The sequence below is a fragment of the Sander lucioperca genome, chromosome 24 (genome assembly GCF_008315115.2).
Source record: "Sander lucioperca isolate FBNREF2018 chromosome 24, SLUC_FBN_1.2, whole genome shotgun sequence".
Taxonomy (NCBI): Eukaryota; Metazoa; Chordata; class Actinopteri; order Perciformes; family Percidae; genus Sander; species Sander lucioperca.
Genome location: NC_050196.1, coordinates 2785283 through 2799542, shown reverse-complemented (window position 1 = coordinate 2799542; position 14260 = coordinate 2785283). Strand labels below are relative to the sequence as shown.

General features: G+C 40.4%; 1 protein-coding gene across 3 annotated transcripts; it reads right to left on the bottom strand.

Moving 5' to 3' along the window:
• Positions 1–4646: 4646 nt before the first annotated feature.
• LOC116048643 (proteoglycan 3-like) lies at positions 4647–13295 on the bottom strand. 3 transcript variants are annotated; one of them, XM_031297820.2, is made up of 5 exons: positions 12872–13295; positions 8956–9175; positions 6354–6698; positions 6070–6164; positions 4648–4850 (listed from the first exon to the last, which is right to left on the bottom strand). In XM_031297820.2, the coding sequence occupies exons 1-5, from the start codon at positions 12911–12913 to the stop codon at positions 4716–4718; spliced, it is 837 nt and encodes a 278-aa protein (XP_031153680.2). In that variant the 5' UTR covers positions 12914–13295; the 3' UTR covers positions 4648–4715. The 3 variants fall into 3 exon arrangements, with proteins under 3 accessions (XP_035854716.1, XP_031153680.2, XP_035854717.1); XM_035998824.1 differs by lacking the exon at positions 12872–13295 and adding an exon at positions 10309–10480 and having other exon boundaries at positions 4649–4850; XM_035998823.1 differs by lacking the exon at positions 12872–13295 and having other exon boundaries at positions 4647–4850; positions 8956–9248.
• Positions 13296–14260: the final 965 nt, after the last annotated feature.

Genomic DNA, 14260 nt, shown 5'->3' with positions numbered 1-14260 from the left:
ACACCGGGAGATTCTTGTATTCAAACTTTATTTTTGCTGCTTAATTATCACAGTGATGATCTGTATTATCCAACACTGTAGGCGACAAAAACACAGAAAGAAGGTGACACAGAACGTCAGAAAAAAAAAAATACAATTCAGACGTCACCAGTCAAAGACAACGACAGGACCGTCTGTGTGTGTGTGTGTGTGTGTGTGCGTGTCTGTGTGTGTATGTGTGTGTGTGTGTGTGTGTGTGTGTGTGTGTGTGTATATATATATATATATATATATATATATATATATATATATATATATATATATATATATATGTGTGTGTGTGTGTGTGTGTGTGTGTGTGTGTCATCAGGGGCGGAGGTAGACTCTCAGTACAGTGGGGGGGGAGCTTCAAGTCATTTTAAAATTAAAACCGTTAAATAAAAACAGTAAAATATCTGATGAATGCATATGTTATAAGTCAAATAAAACATAAAGAACAGACCCATCTAACAACTTAGGATTGAAGAACAAAGAAGACAATTTGACATGTTTCAGCACCACGGACAGAGACAGCTGATGGACAGAGACAGCTGATGGACAGAGACAGCTGATGGACAGAGACAGAGACAGCTGATGGACAGAGACAGCAGCTGATGGACAGAGACAGCTGACGGACAGAGACAGAGACAGCTGACGGACAGAGACAGCTGATGGACAGAGACAGCTGATGGACAGAGACAGCAGCTGACGGACAGAGACAGCTGACGGACAGAGACAGCAGCTGACGGACAGAGACAGAGACAGCTGACGGACAGAGACAGCTGATGAACAGAGACAGCTGACGGACAGAGACAGCTGACGGACAGAGACAGAGACAGCTGACGGACAGAGACAGCTGATGAACAGAGACAGCTGACGGACAGAGACAGCTGACGGACAGAGACAGCAGCTGATGGACAGAGACAGCTGACGGACAGAGACAGCAGCTGACGGACAGAGACAGAGACAGCTGACGGACAGAAACAGCTGATGGACAGAGACAGCTGATGGACAGAGATGGTACTGAACAGACCAAGTGCGCTGACTGTCCAGCACTTTATTAAGGAATTTCAATGATATAACTTAATATTAACAACAAACAAGCCATTAAGACATTTAGGTTATTAAATATAATATGAAATGATGTCACACATTGCTCTGGCATTATGAAATGTAAATGTATTGTTTTGTCTATTCTATGTATCCCTTTGTACCTTTCTCTATGAACTTTTGTAGAATAAACAATTTGAAAAAAAACATAAAAAATGCAAAGAAAGGTGACTCTTGAAAAAAAAACATGAGACTGATCAACTCATAGGCGTAATCCCCACCAATAAAAACTGGCTACTGCAGCCCCCCCAAAAACCTATTAGAATTTCCTTTACATAAACAAAAACATTTGCACCATAAATTGATACAGAAAAGGCACAAATTGCAGCAGAAAAATTCATCAAAATGCAGAAAATGAAGTGTTTGGTATGCTTAAAACATGGGAGATCTCAAACACCCCAAATGTTGAACCCAAAGTTATGCCCTTGCATTGCCCAGCAGATCTCCCTGGCCTTTTTCTGAATTATTACGATGCTCCCAGAGAGGCTGATACTCCAGTCTCCAGTCTTCTTAGAGTATGACAAACAGCCGAGGACGCTCATCCTTTAAAGTCGACACGCCGTCACATCACACAGATGATACAGTCGTTTGTAATTCTCCTCCGGTTTATCCTTCGATTACTAACCGTGACACTTCCACAGGAGGGACGGGGCCCTGAAACAACAACACACACACACACACACACACACACACACACACACACACACACACACAGCTATTTACATTGTGATGATAAGCTCGTTAACTCTCTGTGGCTGATCGGTATCGCCCTCGGCTGCCATTCCCCAGCCAACCATTTGTCCTGGGTGAGATATCAGCAATTACCATTTTAAATGAGGAAAGGTGATATGAAAATGCTAATTCAGCAGCTAGGATCAATACTGTTCACCCACGGGAACAGAGTCAAGCGGAGTAGCTGGTACAAACCGCTGTCCTTGGGCCTCTTATTGAAAGACAGAAACAGAACAAAACGTTACGTCTGGCTGAACCGAGCTTTTTCTGGCTGGCTGGTTCCTCCCAGAGACCTTAAACATGGCTTCAGATCTGTTTGAAGTATGTGGAAGTACATTAACCCTCGTGTTGTCTTCCCGTCGACCGTGCAACTTTTTGTTTTTCATGGGTTTTTTCAAATGTTTTGGTCGTCTTTTTCCACACTTTTGTCACATTTTTTCGATGTTTTTGTCATTTTCTTCTGCGCTTTTATTGACGTTTTTGAATTTTTTTCCAACATTTTTTGTCATTTTTTTCAACGTTCTTTGATCTTTTTTTTTTTTTTTTCAAAAGCTATACAATTGAATAAAACAATGAAACATTCAATGAAAGTAGTGGAGTCATCATTTATTTTACTTGTGAAGAGTAATAGTTGTATGGAACATCCATGTTCTTTTTTTTTGGTTGACAGAAACACATTTTTGACATAGAAACTTTTTGAAAATGGGTCAAATTTGACCCAAGGAAACAGGAGGGTTAAAGTGAAAGAAATGTGTGAAGAAATAATTAAAGTTAACATCCTAAAGTACCTTAATATGATAATGACTTTACTAAGAAGTTACATGTTTTTAGGAAATGTGGGTAGATAAGGAAAAAGTGCAACTGTGCTCATGTCAAATGTGTGTGAGCATGCTTGAGCAGATAAACAATGGTGCTCTGTGCAATATGTGTGTAAGCCGGATTAGATAATCAATAAGTGTGTAAGCTTGTTTAGATCATTACTCTTCCTGTTAACACATGATGAGCTGGTATTGACAGGTTACATCAGTACGGGACAGTGGAAAAGTACAAAATACCTGGAGACAGGATGAGAGACAGGTTGTGAAACAACTGTTATGAGTGTGGTCATGTAAGAGTTACATGACTTACAGGTACGCTCCTCCCTATGGGAGCGACTGAAGAACCATTGGACCAGGAGAGCGCTAAGAGGCGTGGACACGCTTGAGCGCCACCAGGGGGCCAAAAGGACCTGGCGAAGCCAACCAATGGGAGAACGGCAGCACAGAGAGAGTGGTTATTTGGAGTTCCCATGCAACGTCCGTTTGTAGTTTCAGAATGTGATGAATGTTTTCCTTTTAGTTGCATTACCACAACATGACTGGGTAAGATACCATGCTGCACCAGATTACTCAGAGGAAAGCTGTAAGCACTCGAGAGTCAAGTGTTTATGAAGTAGCTTCCTTTCACTAATGATAATGGTAATTACGGCACGCATTTGGAGGCATCTCCATTTTCAATTAGAAGGTTGATTACAGGGAGAGTGTGTTTAGCTGAAGCAGTTACAAGAGTTTCATCTCTTTAAGTAAGTTAATGTTCAGGATCAAAACTGTATCAGATTTAAAAACATGTTAAAAAGACACATTTTTCATTTATGTTTAGTTTATTTTGCTGGTTTAATGTGCACCAAAATGCACTGAATTATCCTATCTCATATGACTCCCCAAAGCAGACCCTTTTTCTTGAAGCCAAAACACACTGGCTGTGGAAGCGCTGCCATTAGCCATGAAGCGGAGCTATTTTAATGTCGCCGCCCATGCTGGCCCGCTGCAGCGATCTTCTCGGCATCTCCTCTATTTCTTGTGCGATCTGCGAGCGAATGTCTCAAGCCAGTAAGTACAGGCAGGTAATCACAAACAGGAAGGCCACAGTGCAGCTGTTACAAAATAAAACACAGGTTTATGGTGATTTAAGACTTCTTAGCTGAGTCTATAGCGAGACACGCGATCAGGCACACGGAGAGAGAGACGGACGGATGGACAGACAGACAGAGTGACACACACGCACACGCACACACACACACACACACAAACACAGAGACACACACACAGACATGGAGAGAGACAGAGAGAGCAGAGAGAAGGATTGCTTTGTGACCCGCAGAGAAACGTGCGTCCGGTATGAATGGCCACGCGTGCGATTGGGCACGAATCTACACTTCGCGGCGCTTCAGCATCCGGTGTGTTTTCGCTGTTAGTCAGTGCATTTACATAAAGGTTAAAACTTTGATTATATTCTGGTTAAAGCATGTAAACATGTTCTAGTAGAAACACAAAATACAACAATGAACCTGAAAGCTGTATATAATAGTCTCCTTTAAAGTTTGCACACAACACAACAATATTACCTATAATTATTTTTACAATATTCTCAAATGAAGAGGGTTTTTTTGTCTTTTGAATAAAGATTTAAAAGATTCCACACAGAAAATAGTGAAACATGTCGGTTATATTTTCCCGACCAAAAGCCCAAAGATTTTAAGTTCATGACCAATTATGAGAAAGTAAAACATCAAATCTTCATATTTAAGAAGCTGGAAGAAGTGAATATTTAGCATTTCTGCCTGCGATCAATCAGCTGATTGTTGCAGATCTGTTCTGGCCTGTTACATGGCAACATAGGACAAAGAGTTAAAAATGTCGTAAAAAGCCATAAAATCTTTGAAAAAAGCGACAAATGTTTTAAAGAAACATCAAAAACATTGAAAAGGCAATACAAAGTGTCAAAAGTACCAAAGATGTTGAAGAATTATAATTATTATGGACTTTGAGGAAAGAAACAGACTTTTCTCTGATGAAAATAAATGCAGCAATACAACATTACAGCTCATCCCTCTTCCTCCTCCTCTTGTTTGTCTTCTTGTCTTCCTTGTGGAAGACTTTTCCATCGGCCTGCTTCCTCCAGCTCAGTTTGATGTTGTCGTCCAGCCCCTGGTCCCTCAGCTTCTGTTGGAGCTGAGACACAAAACAACTTCTCCACATCATCACTCCCAGACAGAGACAGAGATCACATTCTGGATTGTTATTGGTCCCCTGAAGGGACCTCAGGCACAAACACTGATACACTTCTGCCAGCAGGGGGAGCTATTATAAATATAATGCATTTTGCCCTAAAACTACCATTCCATAGCCTGGTTGACACCAGACCCTTCTCAGCTGTAACTGTGAGTGGGTCTGGGCAAGGTTCATTCACAGCTCATTTCCAAAGGGGCGTCACCAACGGACGCCGCTCAAACCCTCTGGGCGCAACTGGATAGTCCTTCAACCAATCAGACCAACGATCCGGGTGACGTAGCAGCGACAGCGGCATCAATGGGTTGCTGCGCTTCGGTAGCCGTCATGTTGAATGTAAACAAAAAGCTGCTCGCCTTCGCTGCGCTATCGTCATCGTGTAAAGCCCGCCTCAACGGTTGTGATTGGTGCCTCGATTTGGAAAAATTGGAAATGGGCATGAATGGGCTCTTGGCCAGACTGACTTGCAGAGCAAATCTCAAATTTGTCGGAAGTTCGTCGTTGTACACTGCATATTAAAAAACCTTACATCCATGCGTTCCCTAAATGTAGTTGAAACTTATGATATATGATTCTGTGTAAAATTTTGTTCCACAAAACGGCGATATATCAGAGGCCTACTTTTTCAATCTCGTCCTAGATCGTGCGTCCAATCTGCCTGAAACTTTCCATATAGCATCTCCAGATGGACATGACAAAAAGTTAATAAGAGAATTTATCTCGGTTCAAAAACGTGCAAATTACGAACAAACACGTTTGTAGCTAGCGACCAAAACATTAACTTTTGCATATCTTGTACAAAGTAAATAATATCAACGCAAAACTTAAGATTCCTGTTAACCTTGCCATTCTGAGGCTCTGGACCAAATTTAGCGATGATTGGCCATAAGGGGGCGCTACTAAAAATATAAAGAGTTTATTTCTCATAAAAGGCTCCTGCGATTTTTTGGAAGAAATTTGGAGGATATGATCTAGGGCCACCCCTGAGGCCACTTCTACAATCCTCTACTGATTGCTCAAAATGGGCGTAGCCTATTGGATTCACCACTTACACTAACAACTTCTAATTAGATGTACAATGCGTCACACACTCCGGCGTCGCACTTTGGGTTAAAAGTCATTTGGTTGTTTTGTTTTTGCATAAAAGTATGACATGATTTACCTGCTTCAACATGGCCTCCATCATAGCAGGGTCATTCAGATCCAGATTGTTCTTGTTCTCAAACTTCACTTTCATCACTTTCTTTGAAACAGGCACTATTTTGAAAAAAACCCCACAAACTATCAATTTAAACACAGGCAGGAAAATGATGTGGTGCATGCTATCTGTCCAAACAATTCCATGAAAATGATCCAGATCAGGAGTGCTGAAACTTTATGTTTTGTATTGTTTTAGTTAGTAAACCTGAATCTGAAATGCTATTTGAATCACGGGTTAGCACTCACCTGGACCGTAACAAATGAACGCTCTCTTGTAGTGACAGGGCCAGTCTTCCCATTTCCCAGAGACTTCAAAGTATGCAGCCACACAAGCCTCGGCCCCTTGGTTGTTGTTGGGTTCCTTAGTTTTCAGACTCCAGTACCTGAATGAGGAGTTACTTCCATCCGACCACTTCCAGCACTCTCTGAAAAGGCCGATCCAGACACTGTGTCCTGCAGCTACGTCACGTACCTTCTGGTTTTCCGTAATGTTTCTAATGCTGGCCAGGTCTGTGTGGTGTTCTCTGCAGTAGCTCTGGGCCTGGGTCCACTTCATGGTGATGTTATTGAGGATAAAAGTCACATTTGGCCCTGGAAATGGAGCACAGAGAAGTCCAGAGGCACCACGCAGGGATAGACACTAATATTTTCAAGCACTGGACCCATGGGCCACTAAGGCCCTACACTTGGAGGCCAAAGTACATTTTTGGTGGCCCAAATGTAAAAGTATAAAAACAAAACAAAACTCCTTATCGGCTATCACTACGCAGCATTTTTCTCACCAATGTACGGTCCCTTAGCAAACAAAATGGATGAACTTCGGCTGCGGATCACCGTTCGGAAATGGATTATGGATTGCAACATCATGGTTTTATCAGAAACAACAGAGCTGTTCTCGATAGCATCATTGAGCTGAAAGGGACGCTACGTTCTCCTGTCTCATTCTCAAGAGAGACCTGCATGGAAAATATTTTATTGGCCACAGAGTAACCTTTTGCGGCCACGGGCCATCGGGCCATGCTTAATGTTGAACCCTGCCACAACAAACAGCCTCCCAGATGTGGCATGAAATTATTCATGCCTTTATAATATATAAAATAAAACCACTGAGATAAAAGGAACCACATAAACCAACTAATGAATTTATACAAATTTAAATTAACTAGAACTGCAAGCAGTTATGATGGGATCTAAGCCTCCCCAGTGGCTACGAAAGTCAAACCCAAAGCACGACGCCGGCAAGGCAAACATTAGGAAATATTGCAACGTGTGAGCTGCAAGGTCTTGTAGTGAATTGAAAATGCAAACTTCCCATTTACATTCATTTTATACATGCATTTTAAAAGCATTTTTTAGTGTGTAATAGGCCACGCCTCAGCAGTGGCTCTTTATTGTACCCTCCAAATTTCGTAAAAATCGGATGAGCCCTTCATGAGATATTGACGTATTTGTAGCACTCCCTAAGGGCCAATCTTCACCAAATTTGGCCCAGAGCCTCAGAGTGGCATGGCAAACACGAATGCTAAGCTTAGTGTTGATAGCATATATACTTTGGCTGAGATATGCAAAAGCGTCTCTATCCACAGCGATGCTGATGATATAACAGTGATATTTTGAATACATTGAATGGGAATACATACACAGGTTAAAATATACTTAAAAATGTGCATAAAAGTATAAGTTAAAACTGCTAAGTTAAAATGCTGTAATTCATTGCACTGCTTGGTTAAAAAGATGGTCATTCATTTCTTTATTGAGTTAAAATGCACTATGATCTGTAGATCGGTAATCCATTACTCTGACCTTTTCACATTAAAGAGGCTTAAAAGATAAATAGGATAAAAATATGATTTGTGTTTAAAATGCTGTCAAAGATACCTATAGGATTTTGGGAAAAATGCACTTAATATGACATTTTGCAGTATTTCTTTGTTTCCTTAAGTTCCTTGAGTTTCTATTTGTTTGCTGTTTTAAGTACTAGTTAAGTTGCTAATCTGTGTTTGATTACTAATGCCTTGTTCAGACTGTAGGGGAATGTGTGGCTTCCGCTCGTCCATTACAACATTGGATGTGAGTGAAGCAATTCTAATAACATATTAATAATTATAAGTATGTGATATGTTTGATCAATGTATATGTGCTTTAAGTCTGTAAAGAAGAAAGGGAGTAAAATCTGAGTTACTGTGATAACTCAAACATATGAATTTGGAGGATTGAGTGTAAATGTGTTGCTCTACTGTAGCCTGCAGGCTAACTGCGTCACGCGGAGCTAGGTGAAGCGTGGTACTAACGTTAATGTAACATCGCCAGTGTCTGTGTTCACTCGTTTTATATTGTTTGTATGAGAATGCTATTGCTGCAGTTTAAGAATAATAGTGTTGACTATTACAGTGTTAAATGTGCAGCAAATAATTATGTTGGTGCAACGGGAGTAAAATTGTAAACGATTCTGGATTAATAATAAATACATAGCAGAAGTATTTTGCAAGTTGCAGCTACAATATATTTAGTTTGTCACTGAAAATACTGTTTCACTGTTACTTACAAAAACTGTTTGAGATACTTAAAGGGATATTATTGTGTTGTGAATAGAGAAAATACATGGGTTGTTACATCTTGTAAACCTGCTATTATGATGTTGCTGAAAAAATACATTACAACTTTGGATATGAGCGAACCAACATTGTGTCCGTGTGGTTAATTCTATTTTCCCCTTTTACAGGGGCACAACAATGACTGCTCTAATTCCTATAATTTGATGATAACTGATACCACATAAGCACAAATAATGAAAACAAAGAGGCAAAGAGAAGCAGAGAAGGTCAAGTTTACAAGTTAATATTCTCACCTCTGACATCTACGCAGACTGCCCTCCTGGAGGCTTCACAATCGTTGTCGTTCCATAGCCCGGTATCATACATCTCTGTGCAGTGTTCTTTACCAGATTTATTATTCGGTTCTCCTGTCCGCCATTGTCTGAACTCCGTCTCCCCGGGTTTGTAGAAACTTGTGTCTGACAGTGACCACTCCCAGCTGTCCACATCATCGTACAGCCCTATCCAGGCTCGCTGAAAGCAATATTTAATATAGCTTTTGTTTGAGGCCATATTTTCACATAACTTTTCCATTAACAGTCTTGATACTATCAGTCTGATCCTCTACGACTCATCAGCGCCAAAATAAGCACCAACAGCTTTCTAAAAAGCTTAAGAAAAGCTTTAAAAAACCTAAGAAAAGCATCAAAAGCTTTTAAATATGTCGTAAAAAAGATGTTAAAAGGTTAATAATTTTTCAAGTCAGTTTAAAAACAATATCCATATAAAAACAGGTTTTGCTCTCTGCTGTTCATACTGGACATTTAGAGATCCCTTTGTGATGCACTTTAGGGAACAACATTTACCGTTTTTCTGAAGTTAGGCTTCTGCTGTATGTGGATATTTTGTGTGGATGTCTTTCTAATACAAAACCCCCTCCTTTTGTTACAATGCCTCTGCAGCTCAACGGGTTCCTACGGTATGCTAAGAAAACTTAATGCACAACAATTCGTAAAATATGCCATGAGATTAGGCAACCTTTCGGCCAGTCACATGACGCAGAGGAATTAGCGGCCGTTGATAGTTGAGTTTAGCTGACAAAAAGTGTGCGGAATGCAGCAACGACAGTTAACTTTAAGCACCAAAAAGACTAATTAAGTTTAGGATAAAGAAAGAGGTTTGGACTAAAACACTCCTGGGAACCGAGCACGTTTCTGTGTGTGTGGGAATGATCCACATTCTGCCAAAAAATACGCTTGCGCTAATTCTAATTAAGCATAAAAAACGCTGAAAGAAGTGATGAAAAAAAAAGTCGGAAAAAGCGGCAAAAACTTAAACAACAAAAAAAGTACAATAACGTTGTCAAAAACATTGAAAAAAGCATGGAAAGAGCAACAAAAATCTCAGAAAAAGCCACAAAAACATTGATAAAAAGTGTCAAAAACAGTAGCTTTATGTACGAATTGTTCAGGAGACAGCCTGAACAGGGAAACACTTTCTGCTGAAGTTTACACTCAAACACTTTAGACTTCTACCCTACTACATGTCAAATGGGAATATTGTACTTACTGCACTACATTTATTTATTAGTTACTATGAACCACCTTTCAATAACATCATTGTGTTGAAGACTTTGAAAGAAAAAAGAGTGAGAAAAGTCAACTCACATAGTTGTTTGCTTAAATCTGCCATGTTGTTCAGGGTCTTCACATCGTCCATGTTGTCTATAGTTGCCAGGTCTGTGTGTTTCTCTCTGCAGTAACTTTGGGCTTCAGTAAAGTTCTTCCAGTCATACACAAAATAATACTGACGTCCGGCAGGTGATGAGACAGCACTCAGCTCTGTAGTGACAGACGTGCAGATTAATCAGATTTAATATCAGCAACTTAAAGTGTAACAAACAAGCAAGACGAAACAAGCTGCAATCTAACATTAATGGGCAAATGTTCAGCATCAGTTAGAGTAAAAGTTCTGTTTTTGCTGCTGACAGACTCAGATTATTATTCTAAGTGTCTGACAACATTATGGGATGGATCCCTACAGAGATAGACCTTTTAGTTAAAGAGTAAGATCCTTTTAGTTTAACAAGAAACAGCTCGGAAATCCCTAGCACCCATTTTCCTACCAGACTGCATGTAAATAAACAGCCCAGTCTCATGGCAGTTTGTTAAATGGTGACGTTATTTAATCTATTGATTCATGTACAGGGACAGGATTTTGTCGTTTATTTCGTGGTGGTGAGGACGAATTTGAAAGTATTGTATTCAATGGGAAGCATCTTTCGTGATAACTGCACGATTACAGTAGCGAGTAGTATTGAAAAGCCGAAAATCTGCGCAAGGAGGTTGGTTGGGGGGTGGATGGGTCAAACAACACAGGACTTTCACCCCGGAGACCGGGACTCGCGTCCCGCGTGTGGCAGTTCCTTTCTGCGTTCTTTTCCTAACCACAACCGTCACTGTTGTTGTCGCCGTCTCCTATGTGTGACGGTTCCTTTCCCCATTCTTCTTTTCCTAACTACAACCGTCCCGTTGTTGTAGCGCGTCCCCCAGAGACCGGGGATCGCGTCCCGCGTGTGGCGGTCCGTCCCGTTGTTGTCGCCGGCGTGTGGCGTTTAATTTCACCGTTGTGGCGTCCCCCAGAGCAGGCTGCAGCTCATGGCAGTTTGTGAAATGGTCACGTTCCCATTTCGTGGTGACCACCACGAAATAAACAAGAAAATCGTGTCCCTGTACACGAATCAATAGATCAAAATAATGTGACCATTTCATGAACTGCCGTGAGACCGGGTTGAAATAAACAGTAATTTTAGCATCGTGAAACACACTTCATTCAAAGTCGAGAGACACAAAATCAAAAGCCGTCTTGGTTCATCTTTCCACTGTTCCAACAATCACCACTCTGGTTTGGTTGAAATAAACCCTTAATTCACCCATTTACATGTGGAGATATGCTGGCTCTATACACGCTAAAAGTCCTGATTATTTACATGGAGTCTGGTGGAAATATGCTGGCTCTATACACGCTAAAAGTCCTGATTATTTACATGGAGTCTGGTGGGTTTGGTGATGGTGATTTCGAGGCTGTTTCATGTTAAACTAAAAGGATCTTACTCTTTAACTAAAAGGTCTATCTCTGTAGGGATCCATCCCATAATGTTGTCAGACACTTCTGTATCTTACCCTTTAACTCACTAATGCAAATACACATTTTACATTAAAGTAAGACTGTACATCAACAAAGGGAAATGTATCACAGATAACAGCCATACACAAACATGGAATAAGTAACTTTTATAAATATCTGAAACACTTTCCTGACACAGCAACGATGATGCTCAGAAGAACTTTCTCCATCCTCGTCTCTTCTCTGTTCCTCTCCGTCTGTGTCTGACTGCAAATGTGCAGCTGTTGAACTTACTTTCTACATTACACATTAACCACCTACCTGCACTTAGATGCAAAGTTGTTCCCTTGAACAGTCATTTGCCTATCTAGCTTATAGGTCACAATGAGTGATACAGAAATGATGTTTGCTTATTCTGTACTGAATAGGATGCATTTCTACTTTTAATATTTGGTTTGATGGTTCAAACTACAGCTGCAAAGATGACGTTACATGTGTTGTGGAACAGAGCTAAGCTAGCTAGCTAGTGAGCAATGTGACGTATATTGTGCGAGACGAGAGATGTAGTTCCATCTACAGTATGTGCTGCGCTACCCCTGGTGTCGCGCACTGCTCGGACTTTCCGCTTTGCGCTGCGCTCAAAGTTCAAATTATTTCAACTTTGACCTAGTTGGTGCTGACCTTTCAAAAGCGCAACCAATGAGATAACAGCATGTTGTTACCTAGCAACGGGAAATAGCCTCCTTTCCACCCTTGATGACGTATACCTGCTCTGCGCTTTGCTCTGCGCCCTGCCTAGCAGTGCACAGGGAGCAAATCGCGAAATCATGTGTAGGCAGCTTGACCGATATCACACACGCTGGGCACGTAGCCCACGGTTGTATGACACACCATGACATAGTGTTCATGGGAAATGTAGGATTAGTACTACAAGCAATGGTGCCAGATAAAGATTACATGCAAAAGCTACAACACAAATACAAAAATACAAACACTTCAACACAAATGCAACAGCTACAATATAAGCGCAAAAGCTACAACCCAAATACAAAAGCCACAACAAAAAAAGCCTTTGAAATGAAAGAGAGAGAAAAGTGAACTCACATAGCTGTATCCGGAGTAGACCATTTTGCTTAAATCGTCCATGTTGTCTATAGTTGCCACCACATAGTGTTCATGGGAAATGTAGGATTAGTACTACAAGCAGTGTTGCCAGATAAAGATTACATTTCCAAGCATAACACACACAAAACTGCCCAAATTTCTTGGCAAATAACAGACCAATCTGGCAACGCTGCTAAATCATTTCTGCAGCCTGCCGATTCAAACAGACGCAAGTTATTCGCTTCATTCATCACCGGCCAAATTGGCTATTAACTTTACAATGTTACCCAATCAATGTAAGTCAATTTAAAGCCCTACATTCGCTACACCACTTTATGCAACTTTATATTTCTGCTCCACTACATTTCAGAGGGAAATATTTTACTTTTTACTACCCTACTTTGTTCTGAGGTTGGTGCTAGAGGAAACACCATGTGGGTCACTGAAATAAAAATGGTTTCTTTCCTTGGAATCATAAGTATTCAGCGTCTAACCACCACTGCTCCTCGAGCCTCACCCTACACACAGGCGTACCACAGGGCTGTGTGATGAGCCCCATCACGGACAACGACCAGTCGGCCTACAGGGAGGAGGTGGGTCGTATTTTCATACTGTAGCACATTATTTAATTTGTTATTTAATTACTGCTTAAGCACTTCTGGTTACACACTATCTACATTTCGTTGCTCTGTACTTGTGACATGTGCAATGACATTAAAGTTGAATCTAATCTGATCTAATATAAAACAGAAGAAAAGAAGAAGTAAATAAAGAAAATATTATATAAATTTTAATTGTACATTTGTGAAAGTTGTAAAAAAAAGTATTTATTATTATTGTCATGTTTACTTCTAACTCATGCAAAGAGATACTGTATGGTTTATTTTCTTATTCTTTTTTTTTTTTTTTTTTACAATTATCTGTTTCATTTGCTTTCTTTCATGTCATTCTTTCATTGTTGTCTCTTTAATTTAAATACTGATTCATTTCTGCTCTGAGAATGCTAAGTATGCTGCTGTGAAAACCCAGACACTAAACTGCACAGACAGATCTGAGAAGGTCTTTCAACTCAAATTAAACAAGATTTTGATTCTGTTCACGTGCTAAACTAACATAACCTGAGGAGACCCGGTTTCCCGCAGCCTCAAGTTTGGAAGCAGAGATCCATTTAGAGACACACAGTATGCACAAAGGCTTGCCGTGTTTACCGAGGGTGCTTTGAAGCTCACAGGTTTGTTGCTCCAGTTAAAAAGAAAAAAGATATCAGTGCTGGTGCCTCACTTCATCTCCCTACAAACATGACTTGTGTCTTTTTATTGCTTCAAAGTCTGCAATCTGTTTTTTTCTTTAGGATAAAAAAGTCTTTCTCCATGACTTTGTTTATACTTA